Source organism: Ranitomeya imitator, chromosome 5 (assembly GCF_032444005.1).
Source record: "Ranitomeya imitator isolate aRanImi1 chromosome 5, aRanImi1.pri, whole genome shotgun sequence".
Lineage (NCBI taxonomy): Eukaryota > Metazoa > Chordata > Amphibia > Anura > Dendrobatidae > Ranitomeya > Ranitomeya imitator.
In genome coordinates, this window is record NC_091286.1 from 183,973,135 (window position 1) to 183,997,593 (window position 24,459).

Consider the following 24,459-nt stretch of genomic DNA (forward strand, 5'->3'; position numbering starts at 1 on the left):
CTAAAAATCTTCATCTACTTGCATGTTAAAGTAGCAAGAACTAGTTTAGGTAGAAACTTTGATTTAAATCACTGATTTAAATCAAGCCTTACTGACTAGTGATTTAAATCGTGATTTAAATCGTGATTTAAATCAGTTAGATTTAAATCAAATCCACCCTGACTGGAACAATGATTTTGCTTGTTTTTTTTTTTTTTTTCAGTAAATATATTTATTGAAATTTTAAACAGGAAAAACAATAAAACGAATCATTACAATGTCCAGAGCTATACATTACGCCTCTGAGAACACAGCACAAGTGTAGTTGAACAAGGACTCTGGCACATAAGGTGTACATGCTTCTCATCTTGAGAATCACCTCAGGACATGGATACAGGATACAGAACCTGTAAGAAAAGCAATTGTAGAGATAGGAGAAAAAGAAAGAAAGAGAAGAAGAGAGAGAAAAAAAGGGGGGGGGGGATGGGGAAGAAGGGGGGTAAGGAGGGGGAGGGGGGGGGATTAAGGGAGACCCAGCAATGTATACGCCCACATATTGAGAATTATGAGTATGTACGCAGCCAAGTCAGAAACCCTGTGCTTTCCTTGAAGGATTGCCAGAGGAACCATGTGCGTCCCTGGACATATGCAGCATCACCATCACCCGCCACCAGCGACTCTAGACGATGTAATCTATCAATTTCAGCTATCCATTCCTCCGTGGAGGGGACCTCAGTGGACCTCCAATGTCGGGGAATAACTGCCCCAGCAGCTATGAGGCAAAATCTCAGGATCCCCTTTTTAACGGAAGCTATCGAACTGGGTATCAGGGACAGTAGGGCCATTTGGGGGGAGGGCTCGTTGCGGACCCCAGTCATCAAATGGAAGGCATCGAAGACTGAGTTCCAGAAGGGTTGCAGGGGACCACAGGACCACCAAACATGAAGCATAGAGCCCGGATTTTGCTTGTTTACTGGTGTGTTTAGGGTTGTTATCTTGTTAAAATTTCAAGGGCATATCCTCTTCAGCGTAAGGCAACATGACCTCTTGAAGTATTTTAATATATTTGAACTGGTCCATGATCCCTGGTATTCGGTAAATAGGACTGGCACCATAGTACGAGAAACATATCCATATCATGATGCTTGCACCACCATGCTTCACTGTCTTCACAGTGTACTGTGGCCTGAATGCTGAGTTTGGGAGTCGTCTGACGAACTGTCTTTGGCCCTTGGACCCAAAAAGAAAAATATTACTTTCATCAGTCCGCAGGAAGTGTTTACAGAGCTAGAATTAAAACGACACTGCTCCATACTGCTGTAAAACGCCCACCATGTTGTGCTGCTTCTGGTCATGTATTACATAGAGACATTAGAGCAGGAATCCCTTTTATCTCTACGTACTGTGTTTGGGAGCCATCATAGAAGTTAGTCTCCACCCAGTAGCTCAGGGTAAACTGACAATTAAAACTGGATCCTGCAGAAGTGAAAACTGGTGAAAGATGGAGGATAATAATTCATATAATAATTAAAAATAGTGTTATTTCTTTCTTACTAATAGATTATTCTGATTTCTGAGCAATCACTTGAACTATCAATTCTTGAGTTAAACGTGATATTAAAGTATTCTTCGTATATAAAAAATGATTCTTACATTATTTTCAGAGGATGACAGCGCCCACTGGTGGTAAACAGAGGAGTAGACTGTCGATTATGACTCAGTATCTCTGCGACGTCAAACATTGCTTTAGTATTCCTGGTCGAGCCTTTGTCCCAAAACCTGAGGTATGATGCTGTATGTTTTAAAGGGATTATGTGGAATGTATGTAGGGTTCATTAATATGTAGTTACGATAACATTTTGCCTCTATTCTAGTGATTGGTGGGGAGGACTCTTTTAAGGTTGACTGCCTTCTCTTCATTATTATTATGGCAATTTTTAGTGCACATTTGCTGCCGGGTGTCAGCTGATTCCGACAGCTGAGACCCGGCACTTCATCCTGGAGTGGTACTTGCACTACTCTCCGCACTTTAATCCCCTAAATACTGCGATCCCTAGTGATCACATCATTTAGCAGGCATGTATAGAGAGGGAGCCCCCCTCTTCAATCTGATCGGCGACCCTGCAATGTCATAGCAGGGTCCTGATCACTGCCTTGTGTCTGCAGTTCTGACAGTTCTAATGAATTGCAATGCAACAGCATTGCAATTCTCATTAGAACTGTAATCAGACCGCAAAAAGTGAAAGTCTCATAGAGGGGAAAAAAGTAAGAAAAAATTGTAAAAATATATTTTTTTAAATCACATAACAAATATATATATACAGTGCCTACAAGTAGTATTCAACCCCCTGCAGATTTAGCAGGTTTAATAAGATGCAAATAAGTTAGAGCCTTCAAACTTCAAACAAGAGCAGGATTTATTAACAGATGCATAAATCTTACAAACCAAAAAGTTTTGTTGCTCAGTTAAATTTTTATAAATTTTAAACATAAAAGTGTGGGTCAATTATTATTCAACCCCTGGGTTTAATATTTTGTGGAATAACCTTTGTTTGCAATTACAGCTGGGTTACAATGGGTTAGTAACTGGCTTAGTGATAGAAAGCAGAGGGTGGTTATAAATGGTATAGTCTCTAACTGGGTCGCTGTGACCAGTGGGGTACCGCAGGGGTCAGTATTGGGACCTGTTCTCTTCAACATATTCATTAATGATCTGGTAGAAGGTTTACACAGTAAAATATCGATATTTGCAGATGATACAAAACTATGTAAAGCAGTTAATACAAGAGAAGATAGTATTCTGCTACAGATGGATCTGGATAAGTTGGAAACTTGGGCTGAAAGGTGGCAGATGAGGTTTAACAATGATAAATGTAAGGTTATACACATGGGAAGAGGGAATCAATATCACCATTACACACTGAACGGGAAACCACTGGGTAAATCTGACAGGGAGAAGGACTTGGGGATCCTAGTTAATGATAAACTTACCTGGAGCAGCCAGTGCCAGGCAGCAGCTGCCAAGGCAAACAGGATCATGGGGTGCATTAAAAGAGGTCTGGATACACATGATGAGAGCATTATACTGCCTCTGTACAAATCCCTAGTTAGACCGCACATGGAGTACTGTGTCCAGTTTTGGGCACCGGTGCTCAGGAAGGATATAATGGAACTAGAGAGAGTACAAAGGAGGGCAACAAAATTAATAAAGGGATGGGAGAACTACAATACCCAGATAGATTAGCGAAATTAGGATTATTTAGTCTAGAAAAAAGACGACTGAGGGGCGATCTAATAACCATGTATAAGTATATAAGGGGACAATACAAATATCTCGCTGAGGATCTGTTTATACCAAGGAAGGTGACGGGCACAAGGGGGCATTCTTTGCGTCTGGAGGAGAGAAGGTTTTTCCACCAACATAGAAGAGGATTCTTTACTGTTAGGGCAGTGAGAATCTGGAATTGCTTGCCTGAGGAGGTGGTGATGGCGAACTCAGTCGAGGGGTTCAAGAGAGGCCTGGATGTCTTCCTGGAGCAGAACAATATTGTATCATACAATTATTAGGTTCTGTAGAAGGACGTAGATCTGGGTATTTATTATGATGGAATATAGGCTGAACTGGATGGACAAATGTCTTTTTTCGGCCTTACTAACTATGTTACTATGTTACTATGTTACAGCTAATAATCGTATTTTATGAAACCTGATCAGGCCGGCACAGGTCTCTGGAGTTATCTTGGCCCACTCCTCCATGCAGATCTTCTCCAAGTTATCTAGGTTCTTTGGGTGTCTCATGTGGACTTTAATCTTGAGCTCCTTCCACAAGTTTTCAATTGGGTTAAGGTCAGGAGACTGACTAGGCCACTGCAACACCTTGATTTTTTGCCTCTTGAACCAGGCCTTGGTTTTCTTGGCTGTGTGCTTTGGGTCGTTGTCTTGTTGAAAGATGAAATGACGACCCATCTTAAGATCCTTGATGGAGGAGCGGAGGTTCTTGGCCAAAATCTCCAGGTAGGCCGTGCTATCCATCTTCCCATGCATGCGGACCAGATGGCCAGGCCCCTTGGCTGAGAAACAGCCCCACAGCATGATGCTGCCACCACCATGCTTGACTGTAGGGATATTATTCTTGGGGTCGTATGCAGTGCCATCCAGTCTCCAAACATCACGATCTCGATCTTGGTCTCATCAGACCAGAGAACCTTGAACCAGTCAGTCTCAGAGTCCTCCAAGTGATCATGAGCAAACTGTAGACGAGCCTTGACATGACGCTTTGAAAGTAAAGGTACCTTACGGGCTCGTCTGGAACGGAGACCATTGCGGTGGAGTATGTTACTTATGGTATTGACTGAAACCAATGTCCCCACTGCCATGAGATCTTCCCGGAGCTCCTTCCTTGATGTCCTTGGGTTAGCCTTGACTCTTCGGACAAGCCTGGCTTCGGCACGGGAGGAAACTTTCAAAGGCTGTCCAGGCCGTGGAAGACTAACAGTAGTTCCATAAGCCTTCCACTTCCGGATGATGCTCCCAACAGTGGAGACAGGTAGGCCCAACTCCTTGGAAAGGGTTTTGTACCTCTTGCCAGCCTTGTGACCCTCCACGATCTTGTCTCTGATGGCCTTGGAATGCTCCTTTGTCTTTCCCATGTTGACCATGTATGAGTGCTGTTCACAAGTTTGGGGAGGGTCTTAAATAGTCAGAAATATATATATATTTGTGTGTGTGTATATATATATATATATATATATATATATATATATATATATATATATATATATATATATATATATATATATATATATATATATATATATATATATATATATATATATATACACACACACACACACACACACACACACACACACACACAGTACAGACCAAAAATTTGGACACACCTTCTCATTTAAAGATTTTTCTACATTTTCATGACTATGAAAGTTGTAAATTCACACTGAAGGCATCAAAACTATGAATTGGCACATGTGGAATTATATACTTAACAAAAATGTGTGAAACAACTGAAAATATTTCTTTTAATCTAGGTTCTTCAAAGTAGCCACCTTTTGCTTTGATGTCTGCTTTGCACACTCTCGCATTCTCTTGATGAGCTTCAAGAGATAGTCACCGGGAATGGTTTTCACTTCACAGGTGTGCGCTGTCAGGTTTAATAAGTGGGATTTCTTGCCTTCTAAATGGGTTGGGACCATCAGTTGTGTTGAGCAGAAGTCTGGTGGATACACAGCTGATAGTCCTACTGAATAGACTGTTAGAATTTGTATTATGGCAAGAAAAAAGCAGCTAAGTAAAGAAAATGAGTGACCATCATTACTTTAAGAAATGAAGGTCAGTCAGTCCAGAAAATTGGGAAAACTTTGAAAGTGTCCCCAAGTGCAGTTGCAAAAACCATCAAGTGCTACAAAGAAACTGGCTCACATGAGGACCACCCCAGGAAAGGAAGACCAAGAGTCACCTCTGCTTCTGAGGATAAGTTTATCCGAGTCACCAGCCTCCGAAATCGCAGGTTAACAGCAGCTCAGATTAGAGACCAGGTCAATGCCACACAGAGTTCTAGCAGCAGACACATCTCTTCAACAACTGTTAAGAGGAGACTTTGTGCAGCAGGCCTTCATGGTAAAATTGCTGCTAGGAAACCACTGCTAAGGACAGGCAGCAAGCAGAAGAGACTTGTTTGGGCTAAAGAACACAAGGAATGGACATTAGACCAGTGAAAATCTGTGCTTTGGTCTGATGAGTCCAAATTTGAGATCTTTGGTTCCAACCACCGTGTCTTTGTGCTACGCAGAAAAGGTGAACGGAAGGACTCTACATGCCTGGTTACCACCGTGAAGCATGGAGGATGAGGTGTGATGGTGTGGGAGTGCTTTGCTGGTGACACTGTTGGGGATTTATTCAAAATTGAAGGCATACTTAAACAGCATGGCTACCAAAGCATCTTGCAGCGGCATTCTATTCCATCTGGTTTGCGTTTAGCTGGACCATCATTTATTTTTCAACAGGACAATGACCCCAAACACACCTGCAGGCTGTGTAAGGGCTATTTGACCAAGAAGGAGAGTGATGGGGTGCTACGCCAGATCCCCTGGCCTCCACAGTCACCAGACCTGAACCCAATCGAGATGGTTTGGGGTGAGCTGGACCGCAGAATGAAGGCAAAAGGGCCAACAAGTGCTAAACATCTCTGGGAACTCCTTCAAGATTGTTGGGAGACCATTTCCAGTGACTACTCTTGAAGCTCATCGAGAGAATGCCAAGAGTGTGCAAAGCAGTCATCAAAGCAAAAGGTGGCTACTTTGAAGAACCTAGAATATAAAACATATTTTCAGTTGTTTCACACTTTTTTGTTAAGTAAATAATTCCACGTGTGTTAATTAATAGTTTTGGTGCCGTCAGTGTGAATTTACAGTTTTCATAGTCATGAAAATACAGAAAAATCTTTAAATGAGAAGGTATGTCCAAACGTTTGGTCTGTACTGTATATTATACCCATAAATAAATATTTTAATAAAAAATAAACGAAAGAATAGTGTGTATTTGGTACTGACCCAACTTTTAAGTGTCCCACCAGTAAACTCCTTCAGTGAACACCGTAAAAATAAAAAGTGAGGCAAAAAATTATGCTTTTTCCTCATACCGGAGAGCAAAAAGTGGAATAAAACTTGATCACAAAGACGAATGTTAATAAAAATGTTATTTCTGAAAACGTGATCTTGTCTCGCAAAAACCAAGCCACCATACAGCTTAGGCTGGTTTCACATTGGCGTTTTTTCGGGTGCGTTTTTGCGGTAAAAAACGCAAAAAAACGCATGGTGAAAAAACGCATGTAAACGCGTGTAAACGCTGCGTTTTTTTGACGCATGCGTTTTTGCATGTGGTGAAAAAAAGCGGCGTTTTGACGCGTTTACATGCGTTTTTACATGCGTTTGCGTTTTTTAAATGCATGCTGAGAAATGTGTGACAGCTGCCAATCATCAAAATAAAGTAAAAAAACCCACTATAAACAGAAATAGTTAAGGTTAGGGATAGGGGTAGGGTTAGGTGTAGGGATCATAACCCTAACCCTAACCCTAAAGGGATCCTACCCCTAACCCTACCCCTAACCCTAACCCTAAGGGATCCTAACCCTAACCCTAACCCTACCCCTAACCCTAACCCTAAGGGATCCTATCCCTAACCCTACCCCTAACCCTAATCCTACCCCTAACCCTAACCCTACCCCTAACCCTAACCCTACACCTACCCCTAACCCTAAGGGATCCTAACCCTAACCCTACCCCTAACCCTAACCCTACCCCTACCCCTAACCCTAACCATAAAGGGATTAGGGTTAGGGTTAGGATCCCTAAGGGCTGGGGTAGGGTTAGGGGTAGGGTAAGGGTTAGGATCCCTTAGGGTTAGGGGTAGGGTTAGGGGTAGGGTTAGGGGTAGGGTTAGGGGTAGGGTTAGGGTTAGGATCCCTTAGGGTTAGGGGTAGGGTTAGGGGTAGGGTTAGGGGTAGGGTTAGGGGTAGGGTTAGGGTTAGGGGTAGGGTTAGGTTCCCTTTATCACCTTTATATTGGGGGGTGGCATATCAGTGTGTTTTCTGTTTTTTTAATAAAAAAACGCATGCGTTTTTTACCGCAAAAAACGCATGCACCAAAAAACGCATGCGTCCCCATTGACTCCAATGTATTTTTTGACCCAAAAAAAACGCATGAAAACGCATGCGTTTTTTTTTGGTCCAAAAAACGCTTCTAAAAATACTACAAGTAGCATTTCAGAAAATGAACGCATGCAGTAAAAAAACGCATGCGTCAAAAAACGCATTTCAATGTTAAATATAGGAAAAAAAAACGCATGCGTTTTTTTGAAAAAAAAACGCTGCACACAAAAACGCAAGTGTGAAACCACCCTTAATCAGTGGAAAAATAGAAAAGTTACAGATCTAAGAATAAAGTGAGGCAAAAATAATTTTTTTTTCTCTAAAATAGTTTTCATTGCGTAAAAGTTTCAAAACACAAACAAACTATATAAATGTGGTATCGCAGTAATCTTACTGACCCCAAAGAATAAAGCTGCCTTATCAATTTTATCACACACGGAACGGCATAAAAACAAAACAAAAAAAAATTCCTGAATTGCTTGTGTTTGCTCATTCTGCCTCCCAAAAATTGAAATAAAAAGCGATCAAAAAATGTCATGTGCCCGAAAATGGTAACAATAAAAACATCAAATCATCTCTCAAAAACAAGTAAATGTGGAAAAATTGTTCTCAAAATATGGCAATGCAAAAACTGGAACATACTGTAGGTTAGACTCTAGAAAAGCAAAATGGCTCCTCGAAATCCAGCTACCGTATATACTCGAGTATAAGCCGACCCGAGTATAAGCCGACCCCCCTAATTTTGCCACCAAAAACTGGGAAAACTTATTGACTCGCGTATAAGCCTAGGGTAGGAAATGCAGCAGCTACCGGTGAATTTAAAAAATAAAAATAGATTCTCCATACCGTTCATTATGGCCCCATAGATGCTCCTTATAAAGCTGTGCCATATATAATGCTCCATACTGTTCATTATTGCCCCATAGATGTGCCATAGAAAGCTCTGCCATATAGTGCTCTGTACAATTCATTATTGCCCCATAGCCGTGCCATATAGTGCTCTGCACCGTTCATTATTGTCCCATAGCTGTGCCATATAGTGCTCTGCTCTTTTCAGTATTGTCCCATAGCTGCCATATAGTGCTCTGCACTTTTCAGTATTGTCCCATAGCTGCCATATAGTGCTCTGCGCCGTTCAGTATTGCCCCATAGCTGCCATATAGTGCTCTGCGCCGTTCAGTATTGCCCCATAGCTGCCATATAGTGCTCTGCGCCGTTCAGTATTGCCCCATAGCTGCCATATAGTGCTCTGCGCCGTTCAGTATTGTGCCATAGCTGTGCCATAGAAAGCTCTGCCATTGCTGCTGCTGCAATTAAAAAAAAATGCCATACTCGCCTCTCTTGCTTGCAGTTCCCAGCGTCTGGTCCCGGCGTCTCTCCGCACTGACTGATCAGGCAGAGGGCGGTGCGCACACTATATGCGTCATCGCACCCTCTTACCTGCACAGTCAGAGCGGAGTGACGCCGGGAAGATGGAGCGGCGCCCGGCGGGTGGAACAGGGACAGGTGAATATGACATACTTACCTGCTCCCGGCGTCCGGCTCCCTCTGCCTGTCACACTGTCTTCGGTGCCGCAGCCTCTTCCTCTATCAGCGGTCACCGGCACCGCTGATTAGAGAAATGGATATGTGGCTCCACCCCTATGGGAGGTGGAGCCACGTATTCATTTCTCAAAATGAGCGGTCCCACGTGACCGCTGAACAGGGGAAGAGCTGCGGCACCCGGAGACACTGGGACGGCAGAGGGAGCGTCAGGATCGCTGGGACTAGGTAAGTATACCTCAGCACCCTCTCCCCCTCACCCGCCGACCCCACCGCTACCGTGACTCGAGTATAAGCCGAGAGGGGCATTTTCAGCCCAAAATTTTGGGCTGAAAATCTCAGCTTATACTCGAGTATATACGGTAATTCTGCTCTCCCAAATCCAAATACGCTACCCCTCTCCCTCCTGATTCACAGTGTGCCTAAACCACATTCAACCTATGTCCCAGCAGTGTTTGTCTTTTTAGATGTGCATTAAAGTGCTGTCGGCCACAGTTTTGTGCGCCTCTGCAAAAAAGGGCAACGCTGAACAGAGGTCAGACAGTTGAGAGTGACTCTGCTGCCTCCCTATAGTGAATGGATCTCTCAGGGGTTTCATCACATCACTCAGAGATTTAGCTGTAAACCCCGATGTAAGTGCTCAGTGTAGAGCGCAGTATATATGTGATCTGAAATGTTATGTAAAATGTTCCTAACAAAAGCTTCAACTCAATCCACAAAAATAGCAAGTCCTGACTCAGGTCCATGGAATGGTCAATGGAAATATAGGTGGCTTCCACGTTACTGATAGTACATAGTTACATAGTTACATAGTTATTAAGGTTGAAGGAAGACTTTAAGTCCATCTAGTTCAACCCATAGCCTAACCTAACTTGCCCTAACATGTTGATCCAGAGGAAGGCAAAAAAAAACCATGTGGCAAAGAGTAAGCTCCACCTTGGGGAAAAAAATTCCTTCCCGACTCCACATACGGCAATCAGACTAGTTCCCTGGATCAACGCCCTATCAAGGAATCTAGTGTATATACCCTGTAACATTATACTTTTCCAGAAATGTATCCAGTCCCTTCTTAAATTTAAGTAATGAATCACTCATTACAACATCATACGGCAGAGAGTTCCATAGTCTCACTGCTCTTACAGTAAAGAATCCGCGTCTGTTATTATGCTTAAACCTTTTTTCCTCCAAACGTAGAGGATGCCCCCTTGTCCCTGTTTCAGGTCTATGATTAAAAAGATCATCAGAAAGGTCTTTGTACTGTCCCCTCATATATTTATACATTAACATAAGATCACCCCTTAGTCTTCGTTTTTCCAAACTAAATAGCCCGAAGTGTAATAACCTATCTTGGTATTGCAGATCCCCCAGTCCTCTAATAACCTTGGTTGCTCTTCTCTGCACCCGCTCCAGTTCAGCTATGTCTTTCTTATACACCGGAGACCAGAACTGTGCACAGTATTCTAAGTGTGGTCGAACAAGTGACTTGTATAGAGGTAAAATTATGTTCTCCTCATGAGCATCTATGCCTCTTTTAATGCATCCCATTATTTTATTTGCCTTTTGTAGCAGCTGCCTGACACTGGCCACTAAATATGAGTTTTTCATCCACCCATACACCCAGGTCTTTTTCATTGACGGTTTTGCCCAGAGTTTTAGAATTAAGCACATAATTATACATCTTATTACTTCTACCCAAGTGCATGACCTTACATTTATCCCCATTAAAGCTCATTTGCCATTTATCAGCCCAAGCTTCTAGTTTACATAAATCATCCTGTAATATAAAATTGTCCTCCTCTGTATTGATTACCCTGCAGAGTTTAGTGTCATCTGCAAATATTGAAATTCTACTCTGAATGCCCCCTACAAGGTCATTAATAAATATGTTAAAAAGAAGAGGGCCCAATACTGACCCCTGTGGTACCCCACTGCTAACCGCTACCCAGTCCGAGTGTGCTCCATTAATAACCACCCTTTGTTTCCTATCCCTGAGCCAGCTCTCAACCCACTTACACATATTTTCCCCTATCCCCATTATTTTCATTTTATGTATCAACCTTTTGTGTGGCACCGTATCAAAAGCTTTTGAAAAGTCCATATACACTACATCTACTGGGTTCCTTTGGTCTAGTCCGGAACTTACCTCTTCATAGAAACTGATCAAATTAGTCTGACATGAACGGTCCCTAGTAAACCCGTGCTGATACTGGGTCATGAGGTTATTCCTCTTCAGATACTCCAGTATATCATCCCTTAGAATGCCCTCCAGGATTTTACCCACAGTAGAGGTTAAGCTTACTGGCCTATAGTTTCCGAGTTCAGTTTTTGTTCCCTTTTTGAATATTGGCACCACATTTGCTATACGCCAGTCCTGTGGTACAGACCCTGTTATTATGGAGTCTTTAAAGATTAAAAATAATGGTCTATCAATGACTGTACTTAATTCCTGCAGTACTCGAGGGTGTATCCCATCCGGGCCCGGAGATTTGTCAATTTTAGTGATTTTTAGACGCCGCCGCACTTCCTGCTGGGTTAAGCAGGTGACATTTAATGGGGAATTTTTATCATTAGTCATTTTGTCTGCCATGGGATTTTCTTGTGTAAATAATGATGAAAAAAAGTCATTTAGCATATTGGCTTTTTCCTCATCCTCATCCACCATTTCACCCAGACTATTTTTAAGGGGGCCAACACTATCAGATTTTAGTTTCTTACTATTTATGTAGTTAAATAATATTTTGGGATTATTTTTACTCTCTCTGGCAATGAGTCTCTCTGTCTCAATCTTTGCTGCCTTGATTTGCTTTTTACAGAATTTATTTAATTTTTTGTATTTATTTAATGCCTCCTCACTACCTACTTCCTTTAATTCTCTAAATGCTTTCTTTTTGTCACTTACTGCGCCCCTTACAGCTCTATTTAGCCATATTGGTTTCCTCCTATTTCTAGTATGTTTATTCCCATACGGTATATACTGTGCACAGGTCCTATCCAGGATGCTAATAAATGTCTCCCATTTTCTTTGTGTATTTTTGTGTCTCAGGATATCGTCCCATTTAATTGCACCAAGATCCCCTCTCATCCGTTGGAAATTTGCCCTCCTGAAGTTTAGTGTCCTTGTAACCCCTCTATTACACATTTTTTTTAAAGGATACATGAAAACTTATTATTTTGTGATCGCTATTTCCCAACCCTTATATTTGCTATGCGGTCTGGCCTGTTGGTTAATATTAGGTCTAGCAGTGCCCCCCTTCTTGTTGGGTCCTGAACCAGCTGTGAAAGGTAATTGTCTCTCACAGTTGTCAAAAACCGATTACCTTTGCTGGAACTGCAGGTTTCTGTTCCCCAATCTATTTCAGGGTAGTTGAAGTCCCCCATAATAATGACTTCTCCTTGAGTCGCAGCTTCATCTATTTGCTTTACGAGGATATTCTCCGTTGCTTCCATTATTTTTGGAGATTTATAGCAAACCCCTATCAGTAATTTATTATTTTTTCCCCCTCCCCTTATCTCCACCCACAGGGATTCTACATTTTCATTAAATTTACCTATATTATCACGCAGGATGGGTTTTAAGGACGATTTTACATATAGACACACCCCTCCCCCTCGCTTATCTGTACGGTCATTTCTGAACAGGCTATAGCCCTGCAAGTTAACAGCCCAGTCTTGGCTCTCATCCAGCCACGTTTCAGATATCCCCACCATGTCATAATTATGCTCCAACAACATTTGTTCTAATTCGTCCATTTTGTTGGCGAGGCTTCTGGCATTAGTATACATGCACTTGATGTTCCTCTCTGTACCTCTACTCTTTCTTAAATTATTCACTGTTCTAACCCCACCCCAAATCACAAAGTACAAAAGCTCTAGAAAAGCAAAATGGCTCTTTGAAATCCAGAGAATTCTGCTCTCCCAAATCCAAATACCCCTCTCCCTTCTGATTTGCAGTGTGCCTAAACCACATTCAACGTCCAAATGTTTGGTATTTCTGTAGCGATGAGAGCCAGCCTAATTTATGGGTGTCTCCAGAGCATGAGCTGAGCACAACATACTGGTTACTGCAACGCACTGGTTACTACAACAATTTGGGGCTAACACACAATTTTGGTGGTAAAATTTGTAAATTATTTTTTTCCTCACAGCCCAATGGTATAAAATTCTTTAACCCACCTGTGGTGTCAATATGATCACTGGACTCATAGACGAATTCATTGAGAGGTGTAGTTTGTTAAATTGTGTCTTTTATGGGGGATTGTGCTGTTTTGGCACCTCAGGAGCTCTGCCAATGTTACATGGCACCCTAAAACGGGTCCATCAAAATCTGAACTCCTATATGGCGTTTCTTCCCTTCTGAGAAGTGCACTGTGCCTCAAAAGGAGTTTTCCACCACATATGGGGTATCCGCGTACTCAGGAGAAATTGCACAACACATTTTCAGGTCCATTTTCTTTTGCTATTCTTGAGAAAATGAAAACATTTGAAGCTAAAACAACAGTTTTGAGTGAAAAATTATATATGTTTTTTTCATTTCCACTGATCTACTTTGTAAAATTTGGTGAAGCACCTTTGGGTTCAAGGTGCTCACTACACAACTAATTTCTTTGATGGGTCTAGTTTCAAAATGGTATCACTTGTAGGGGCTTTCCACTGTTTAGGCACATCAGGGGCTTTCCAAATGTGACACGACACCGGCAGACCATCCTACCATACCCACACAGGGCTGCCACCAGGAATTTCGGGGCCCTATACTGGCAAAATTTTCGGGGCCCCCTTGAGACTCCAGCCCAGCTCTGCCTCCACCCCTCGAACCTTCCACAGACCCACCGTCCACTCTTGGAAAAATCCAATCTTTGCAAATTGCAATGATCTGAAGAATGGGGAACTTTGATACCATTTTAAAATGCAGTGTCAGGCAGGATATCTGTCCGCAGCTGCATTCATGCTCTTTGGGACTTCCAGAAAAAGCCAAGTGCAGCGTGCAGCCATTGAGGGAATGAATGGATCAGCGGTCGAGTCGCATATTAGCTCCATTCTAAAGGGGATAAAAGTTCAACATTCGGCCGATTAGTGCGGGTCCCATAAGTCAGACCTCCACCAATTTATAAGTTATTACTTATCAGGCCACGTTCACATGTTCAGTATTTTACATAATTTATTTGTAAACCAAAATCTGGAGCGGAAAAATCAGAGGAAATGTATAATAGAAATACGACTTACAAATACTGAGATAAAATCCTGACCAAATACTGAATGTGTGAATGGGTCTTTGGGATAGGTGATTACTTCTTTTCACCAGAGAACCTCTGTAAATGCATATTTGCTACTGTGTAACAGTCACAGGACAGGGAGGGGTTAAACAGCCAAGTAATTAATATGTAAATAAATATCTTCCCCTTATTGAAATCTGAGTGAACAAGTGACCTCCATACATAACGCAATCCTCTATACCAAGACCAATAATACCACATACAAAGGACAAATACTGTCACACCATGACCAGACCATATATTACCACCACATAGCGACCGCATAATACAGGGGATAAATACCGCCACACCGTGAACAAATCACATATTACCACAACATAGTGACCAAATAATACCACATACAAGAGACAAATACCACCACACCATTACCAGATAATAATAATAATTTTATTTATATAGCGCCAACATATTCCGCAGCGCTTTACAAATTAAAGAGGGGACTTGTACAGACAATAGACATTACAGCATAACAGAAATCACAGTTCAAAAGAAGAATGAGGGCCCTGCTCGCAAGCTTACAAACTATGAGGAAAAGGGGAGACACGAGAGGTAGATGGTAACAATTGCTTTAGTTATTCGGACCAGCCATAGTGTAAAGCTCAGGTGTTCATGTAAAGCTGCATGAACCAGTTAACTGCCTAAGTATGTAGCAGTACAGACACAGAGGGCTAATAACTGCATAAAGTGTATGAGAACATGTTGCGAGGAACCTGATTGTGACTAGATCACATATTACCACCACATAGTTACCAAATAATACATACAAGGGTCAAATACCATCCCACTATGACCAGACCATATATTACAACCACACAGTGAGTGAATAATACCACATACAAGAGAGGAATACAGCCACACCATGAGCAAATCTTATATTACAACATACTGACCAAGTGATACCACAAACAGGGAACAAATACCGTGACACTATGACCAGATCACATACAACCACCATCACTCAATAATACCACATACAAGGGACAAATACCACCACACCATGTCCAGACCACATATTACCACCACATAGTGACCGAATAATACTACATACAAGGGACAAATAACATCACACCATGACTGGACCACATATTACTACCACATAAAATTCTAAAAGACGAATGGACCCGTGGAAGCACTAATTGTGCGAAACGGCCGTCGTCCAGCTCACTCTCCCCGCACCCTCGTCGTCTCCGCTTTTCTTTTATGAAAAGTCTGTACATGGAATAAAGACAGATTAAAGATATTCACTTCGCAACCTGGGTGAGTGCCGCATTCTTCCACTTTCTTGTGCAAAGTATTACTACCACATAGTTAGTGACCAAATAATACTACGTACAAGCGACAAATTCCATCACACCATGACTGGACCACATATTACCACCACATAGTGGTGAATAATCCCACATGGCAGAGAGAGAAATAAAGTCACACATGAGTAAATCACATATTGCAACATACTGAACAAGTGATACCACATACAGTGAACATATACCGTTACACCATGACCAGATCACATATTACCACCACACAGTGACTGAAAAATACCACATAAAGCGAACAAATACGTCACACCATGACCAGACCACAAAGGGCTGCCATTAGAAATTTCGGGACTTCATACTGGCAAAATTTTGGGGGCCCCCTTGAGACTTTACCCAAGCTCCACCCCAGCACCGCCTCCACCCCTCAAACTGTCCGCAGTCCCACCGCCCTCAAACTCAATTTCTGCACCACGTCCTCACCAATCACACATTAACAGTTCCCATCACCAGATCACATAGCTTCTAAAATATAAAATAGTATATACCTCGGTATATACAGGTACGCGCTGGGTAGTAGCAAATGGTAACAAAATGAGGTCCTATATAGTCCACACTAAAATAGAAATATAGTGTCCCGAGATTTATAATATGAACCGTAAGCTATAAAACCCTTTGGTGGGTACAGAAAGCCTATGGAGAGGAGTAAAAACATATGTTCCTACCTTCAGTGTTCGTAGTTTTCACAGTTTGGAAAGCTGTAGTCATGCCGCTCGTATACCAAATGAATCCGAGTGACAATGTGCTATGCAAGCATGTGGCTGCCCCGGCCGGTAGTAGCCACCTCAGACTAACCTCCGGTATGAAGTGGGATACTGCAAGGCCGGTGCCGCGTGAGGTGTCAGCGGTGAATCCGGATGGTGCGCAGGACCTTCGTGACGTATGAGATCACGTGACCACTATCGGAAGCTGAAAGTGTGTATGGAGTGCAGTGAGGATCAAATCCTTTGATTTGATCCTCACTGCACTCAGAGGTTAGTCTGAGGTGGCTGCTACCGGCCTGGGCAGCCACCTGCTTGGATAGCACATTGTCACTCTGATTCATTTGGTATACGAGCGACATGACTACAGCTTTCCAAACTGTGAAAACTACTAACACTGAAGGTAGGAACAGATGTTTTTACTCCTCTCCATAGGCTTTCTGTACCCACCAAAGGGTTTTATAGCTTATGGACTATTTAGGACCGCATTTTTTTACCATTTGCTAATACCCAGCGCGTACCTGCATATACCGAGGTATATACTATTTTATATTTTAGATTTCTTACTTACAAACTGTGTGTGGTAGTTTGTTGGTGTCGCTGCAGGGGCATTTAGCTTGGTGACACTTGGCGCCACCATATTTAGGCTATATTTGGACTTTTTTAACCCCTTTCTGTCATTGGACGTACTATTCCGTCCATGTGGGGTGGGCCTTAATTCCCATGGATGGAATAGTACGTCCAGCGCGATCGGCCGCGCTCATGGGGGGATCACGGCGGATCGCGGCAGGGTGTCAGCTGCCTATCGCAGCTGACATCCGGCATTATGTGCCAGGAGCAGTCACGGACCGCCCGCGGCACATTAACCCCCGGCACACCGCGATCAAACATGATCGCGGTGTGCCGGCGGTACAGGGAAGCATCGCGCAGGGAGGGGGCTCCCTGCGTGCTTCCCTGAGACCCCCGCAGCAACACGATGTGATCGCGTTGCTGCAAGGGTCTCTTACCTCCCATCCCTGCAGCAGGCCGGATCCAAAATGGCCGCGGCATCCGGATCCTGCAGGGAGGGAGGTGACTTACCAAGTGCCTGCTCAGAGCAGGCGCTTGGTAAGCCAGCAGTTCTCTAAGTCAGATCGCTGACTTAGAGAACTGCAGACTTACCAAGCTCCTGTTCTGAGTGCTGGGCTGAGTGCTGGGCAATCTGTCAGATCAATGATCTGTGATGTCCCCCCAAGGACAAAGTAAAAAAGTAAAAAAAAAAATTCCACATGTGTAAAAAAAAAATAAAAAAAAAAAATTCCTAAATAATGAAAAAAATATATATATTATTCCCATAAATATATTTCTTTATCTAAAAAACAAACAAACAATAAAAGTACACACATTTAGTATCGCCGCGTCCGTAACGACCCATCCTATAAAACTGCCCCACTAGTTAACCCCTTCAGTAAACACCGTAAGAAAAAAAGAAAAAAAACAAGGCAAAAAACAACGCTTTATTATCATACCGCCAAACAAAAAGTGGAATAACACGCGGTCAAAAAGATAGATATAAATAACCGTGGTACCGGTGAAAACGTCATCTTGTCCCGCAAAAAACGAGCCTCCATACAGCATCATCAGCAAAAAAATAAAAAAGTTATAGTCCTCAGAATAAAGTGATGCAAAAATAATTATTTTGTCTATAAAATAGTTTTTATCGTATAAAAGCGCCAAAACATAAAATGATATAAGTGAGGTATCGCTGTAAACGTACTGACCCGAAGAATAAAACTGCTTTATCAATTTTACCAAACGCGGAACTGTATAAACGCCTCCCCCAAAAGAAATTCATGAATAGCTGGTTTTTAGTCATTCTGCCTCACAAAAATCGGAATAAAAAGCGATCAAAAAATGTCACGTGCCCGAAAATGTTACCAATAAAAACGTCAACTCGTCCCGCAAAAAACAAGACCTCACATGATTCTGTGGACTCAAATATTGAAAAATTATAGCTCTCAAAATGTGGTAACGTAAAAATTTTTTTTTGCAATAAAAAGCGTCTTTCAGTGTGTGACGGCTGCCAATCATAAAAATCCGCTAAAAAACCCGCTATAAAAGTAAATCAAACTTCCCTTCATCACCCCCTTAGTTAGGGAAAAATTAAAAAATTAAAAAAATGTATTTATTTCCTTTTTCCCGTTAGGGTTAGGGCTAAGGTTAGGGTTGGGGCTAGGGTTAAGGCTACAGTTAGGGTTGGGGCTAAAGTTAGGGTTAGGGTTTGGATTACATTTACGGTTGGGATTAGGGCTAGGGGTGTGTCTGGGTTAGAGGTGTGGTTAGGGTTACCGTTGGGATTAGGGTTAGGGGTGTGTTTGGATTAGGGTTTCAGTTATAATTGGGGGGTTTCCACTGTTTAGGCACATCAGGGGCTCTCCAAACGCAACATGGCGTCCTATCTCAATGCCAGCCAATTCTGCGTTGAAAAAGTAAAACCGTGCTCCTTCCCTTCCGAGCTCTCCCGTGTGTCCAAACAGGGGTTTACCCCAACATATGTGGTATCAGCGTACTCAGGACAAATTGGACAACAACATTTGGGGTCCAATTTCTCCTGTTACCCTTGGGAAAATTCAAAACTGGGGTCTAAAAAATAATTTTTGTGGGAAAAATAAGATTTTTTATTTTCACGGCTCTGCATTATAAACTGTAGTGAAACACTTGGGGGCTCAAAGTTCTCACATCACATCTAGATAAGGTCCTTCAGGGGTCTAGTTTCCAATATGGGGTCACTTGTGGGGGGTTTCTACTGTTTAGGTACATTAGGGGCTCTGCAAACGCAATGTGATGCCTGCAGACCAATCCATCTAAGTCTGCATTCCAAATGATGCTCCTTCCCTTCCGAGCTCTGCCATGCGCTCAAACGGTGGTTCCCCCCCACATATTGGGTATCGGCGTACTCGGGACAAATATAACAACAACTTTTCGGGTCCAATTTCTCCTGCTACCTTTGGCAAAATACAAAACTGGGGTTAAAAAATAATTTTTGTGGGAAAAAATTTTTGTTTTATTTTTACGGCTCTGCATTATAAACTTCTGTGAAGCCCTTGGTGGGTCAAAGTGCTCACCACACATCTAGATACGTTCCTTAGGGGGTCTACTTTCCAAAATGGTGTCACTTGTGGGGGGTTTTAATGTTTAGGCACATCAGCTTCACTTTTCATCTTCATCCAGCACAGACCGCCATCACTTCTTCCAGTCAGGGCTCGTCTCTGTAGGAAATAATAGTTATCTAGAGCACCACTTGCAGAGCACATTAATTTTTTGCCAACTTCTACCCTACACCAGATGAAGAAAAAAAGGCGAGATAGTGTCGCTCTGCACAGTACCAGGAACCCCCCCCCATTGAAAACAATATCTTCAAAAAATAAAATAAATGAGTGCAGTAATAATATCCCTTAATTAGCCCCTAGGGTAATAATCTCCCCATCCTGGCCCCATTGTGTCTCATTCCTGTCTCCATTCTTATGTTCTCTGTTATGGACCTGGTGGTTAGGAGCACCCGGAACGACCTGATGGTTAAACTCACACAGGACAAGCTCTGGGAAGTGGGAACTTTGCTGACCGCAACCCCTAATCCTATCACACAACTAGAAATAGCCGTGGAGCGTACCTAACACGACCTAGACGCCTCTTCACAGCCTAAGAGCTAACTAGTCCTAAAGATAGAAAATAAAGCCTACCTTGCCTCAGAGAAATTCTCCAAAGGAAAAGGCAGCCCCCCACATATATTGACTGTGAGTTAAGATGAAATCACAAACACAGAAATGAAACAGGTTTCAGCAAAGTAAGGCCAGACTTACTAAACAGACTGAGGATAGGAAAGGTATCTTTGCGGTCAGCACAAAAAACTACAAAAGACCACGCCGAGTGTGCAAAAAGACCTCCGCACCGACTCACGGTGCGGAGGTGCCACTCTGCATCCCAGAGCTTCCAGCTAGCAAGACAAAATCATGAAAGCCAACTGGACAAGGAAACAATGAACAAATAAATAACTAGCAGGGACTTTGCTCCTGGATCTTTCTGGTGACCTGTCTAGTCCAGCAGAAGCTAACTGAACCAGTACAAGAACATTGACAGCTGGCATGGAGTAACGATCTGAGTGGAGTTAAATAGAACAGCCAGCCAACGAATAAACTATGTCACCTGTGGAAGGAACCTCAGAAGCAGCAGCTCCACTCACAGCCACCAGAGGGAGTTCATGGACAGAACTCGCCGAAGTACCATTCATGACCACAGGCGGGAGTTCGAAAATAGAATTCACAACAGTTCTCCCATCCTGCCCTCATGAGTATCTATTCTCCCCATGTGATGTCCCATCCTGCCCCATATGATCTCCTCATTCTGCCCCATCTGTCCCATGATCCTGCCCCATCTGTCCCATGATCCTGCCTCATCTGTCCCATGATCCTGCTCCATCTGTCCCATGCTCCTGTCCCGTCTGTGCCATGATCCTGTCTCATCTGTGCTACGATCCTGTCTCATCTGTCCATTGATCCTACCCCATATGTCTCCATCGTATCCATCCTGCCCCATGATCCTGCACCATGTGTCTCCATCCTGCCCCATGATCCAGCACCATCTGTCTCCATCCTGCCCCATCTGTCTCCATCTTGCCCCATGATCCTGCCCCATCTGTCTCCATCCTGCCCCATGATTCTGCACCATCTGTCTCTATCCTGCCTCATGTCGCCATCCTGCACTATGTGTCTCCATCGTGCCCTATCTATCTCCATCCAGCTCCATGATCCTGCATTATGTGTCTCCATCCTGCACTATGTCACACGGCAATAGAGTTTAACTGAAACTGTGTCTCAGAGGCAGGTTCAGTTACTGCATCATCATAATCCTGCCGCTGGGGCCCGGTGAGCAGAGCTTAGCGGGCCCCATACACCAGTCGGGAGTAATGCCCTGATGCCGGCCATGGTGATAATTCTCTCATGCGAGAGAATCGGCTCAATTATGCTACTAACACTCGGCTCAAACTCTCATCCGAGTATCATCTTCGTGTGATCTGATTCTCTTGGGTGAAAGAATCCGAGCACACTGAGAACTTAATTTCTCCATCTTCTCCATTGACTCAGGCTGTGGATGTCGGACCACATTCAGATAACAGCTGAGTGCATGACGATGTTTCACACGCAATCATAGACTTGAATGGGTGCGTGTGATCCAAATTTCGTAGTCACTCAAGTGACAGCATACTGCAGATTATTTTTCCACAGACCAATTTGGTCTGTGAAAAAAGTCACAGATCTGCCCTGCCCCATAGTATAACATTGGGCCTTGTGCTGTCCAATAAAACATCATATAGCACTCAGCCGTGTTACCTTGCTCACACGAGCGTATAAGACCCTTTATTCCCCCTGCAGATCTTTTGCAATTAGCCTTTCAAGCTGGAGTCCAGTCTCAATTTCTTTTTTTTTTTTTTGGCAATACTGTCAAATTTTGGCATCCTTCTACATATGCTGTACTTGTGATATGTGTACACTATACATATATAGTGTGTGTTTCTGTTACCTGGCATCTCTGGAAGGTGAACCTACTCGTCGGCTATAAATCCTGATGTGCAGTGTCCTGGTGATCCCCTCTCCCCTGCAGAGACACATAAGGCTGCTGTGCCCAGTCTGCCCCCTGACAGGTCACAGCAGCTCTATTCTGAAGACTGAAGTTTTTCAGAGCAGTTTGGAAAGTAAATGCCACCTGTGGGAATCTTGAGAGGGGGTTGAAGTGTCCTGTCAGGGGGCATATTGGGCTCAACAACCTTATGCTTCTCTGCAGGAGGTGGGGGGAGGGGTCATCAGCACAGACCGTGCTGTGCTCATATCCGGATCTATAGCTGACACACAGGGTTAGGACATAAGAGCGTCCTCGGTGAGCCATGTGCTGTGTTGATAGTATGGCTGATGCAGTGACTGATCACACCAGCCGGCTCACTGACGATGCGTCTGCTGCACCTGTGGACTGGATCCTGTCAGGACACCATCCACCAGCACAGGCTCAGGCACTCACCCAGTGTGGGCTGCGCTGCTCTTGCTGCTCTGTGATGCTGTGATGACTGACTGGGGAGAATAATGCAGGAACCCGCGCTCAGCAGGAATTGGATGGTGGAAAGTTCCACCCTGCTTTGGCTCAGCACTGGCTGCCTCTCACAACTGTCTGTAAGTGACGCTCCTTCTCCTGCTCCCTCCACAACGCTCCGGATTATGAAAATTGATGCCGGGCCCCTCCAGCTCACGGGCCTCCTACACCAGGAGGGTAATAATGCCCTGATGACGGCCCTGAGACCACATATTACCACCACATAGTAACTGAATAATATCACATACAGGGAACAAATGCCTCCACACCATGACCAGACCGCATAGTGACCAAATACATACAGGGGACAGGGGACAAATACCGCAGGCCACAAACAGCTGGAGACAAACCGGATTGGCAGTGATAATAAATGAAGATGCCAGAAGGTGAGAGAATCAGATAGGAGACTTGGATTTAACCCCTTTCTGACCTCGGACAGGATAGTACGTCCGAGGTCAGATCCCCCGCTTTGGTGCAGGGCTCCGGCGGTGAGCCCGCATCAAAGCCGGGACATAGCTGCTTTAACAGCTGACATGTGCCCATAATAGCGGCGGGTGAAATCGCAGTTCACCCGCCGCTATTAACTAGTTAAATGCCGCTGTCAAACGCTGACAGCGGCATTTAACTGGCGTTCCGGCCATCCGTCACATGATCGGGGGTCAGCGAAGCATCAGATGAATCAAGCCTGTTATTAAGCTACATAGCAGCGATCTGATGATCGCTGCTATGTAGCAGAGCCGATCAGGCTACGCCAGCTTCTAGCTTCCCATGGAGGCTATTGAAGCATGGCAAAAGTAAACAAAAAAAAAAAAGTTAAAAAAATGTGAAAAAAATGAAAAATATATACAAGTTTAAATCACCCCCCTTTCGCCCCATTCAAAATAAATCAATAAAAAAGAAAATCAAACCTACACATATTTGGTATCGCCGCGTTCAGACTCGCCTGATCTATCAATAAAAAAATGGATTAACCTGATCGCTAAACGGCATAGCGAGAGAAAAAATTTGAACCGCCAGAATTACGTTTTTTTGGTCGCCGCGACATTGCATTAAAATGCAATAACGGGCGATCAAAAGAACGTATCTGCACCAAAATGGTATCATTAAAAATGCCAGCTTGGCACGCAAAAAATAAACCCTGAACCGACCCCAGATCATGGAAAATGGAGATGCTACGGGTATTGGAAAATCTCACATTTTTTTTTTTCTTAGCAAAGTTTGGATTTTTTTTTTCACCACTTAGATAAAAGAGAACCTAGACATGTTTGGTGTCCATGAACTCGTAATGACCTGGAGAATCATAATTGCAGGTCACTTTTAGCATTTAGTGAACCTAGTAAAAAAGCCAAACAAATTGGGATTGCACTTTTTTTGCAATTTCACAGCACTTGGAATTTTTTTCCCATTTTCTAGTACATGGCATGCTAAAACCAATGATGTCGTTCAAAGTACAACTTGTTTCGCAAAAAAGAAGCCCTCACATGCCCATATTGATGGAAAAATAAAAAAGTTATGGCTCTGGGAAGGAGGGGAGCGAAAAACGAACACGGAAAAATGGAAAATCCCAAGGTCATGAAGGGGTTAAAGCACCACTCTAGCGGTGACATAAAAAAAGCTGGAGTGGTTCTTTAGGTATTTCCTGTGTTTTTTGCAGCAAAAACAGCAGCATTTCTTAGTACCAACTAAGTGAATGAGATTCCTGACTTCTCATGTATATGTTGCTTAGTTTTGCCTTGTAGATTTGAAGCAGTTTCAAATCTGCAGCATGTCAATTCTTTCAATGTTTTTCACCGTAAGCAATACAATTTGGGGAAAGAAAAGCAAGTAAAAAATAAGGAATGCAAGTGTAGAAAATGGGTAAAACGGTG

General features: G+C 43.2%; 1 protein-coding gene across 5 annotated transcripts in view; it reads left to right on the forward strand.

The window, feature by feature from the left end:
- Positions 1 to 24,459, forward strand: part of TFB1M (transcription factor B1, mitochondrial) — a 396,419-nt gene that overhangs the window by 67,544 nt on the left and 304,416 nt on the right. For 3 of the 5 annotated variants that reach the window (XM_069769397.1, XM_069769396.1, XM_069769400.1), the window contains exon 6: positions 1,644 to 1,763. The exons of the other annotated variants lie outside the window; for them this stretch is intronic. In XM_069769397.1, coding sequence (XP_069625498.1) covers positions 1,644 to 1,763 — 120 coding nt within the window. The remainder of the gene's footprint in view (positions 1 to 1,643; positions 1,764 to 24,459) is intronic. 5 annotated transcript variants of the gene reach the window in all.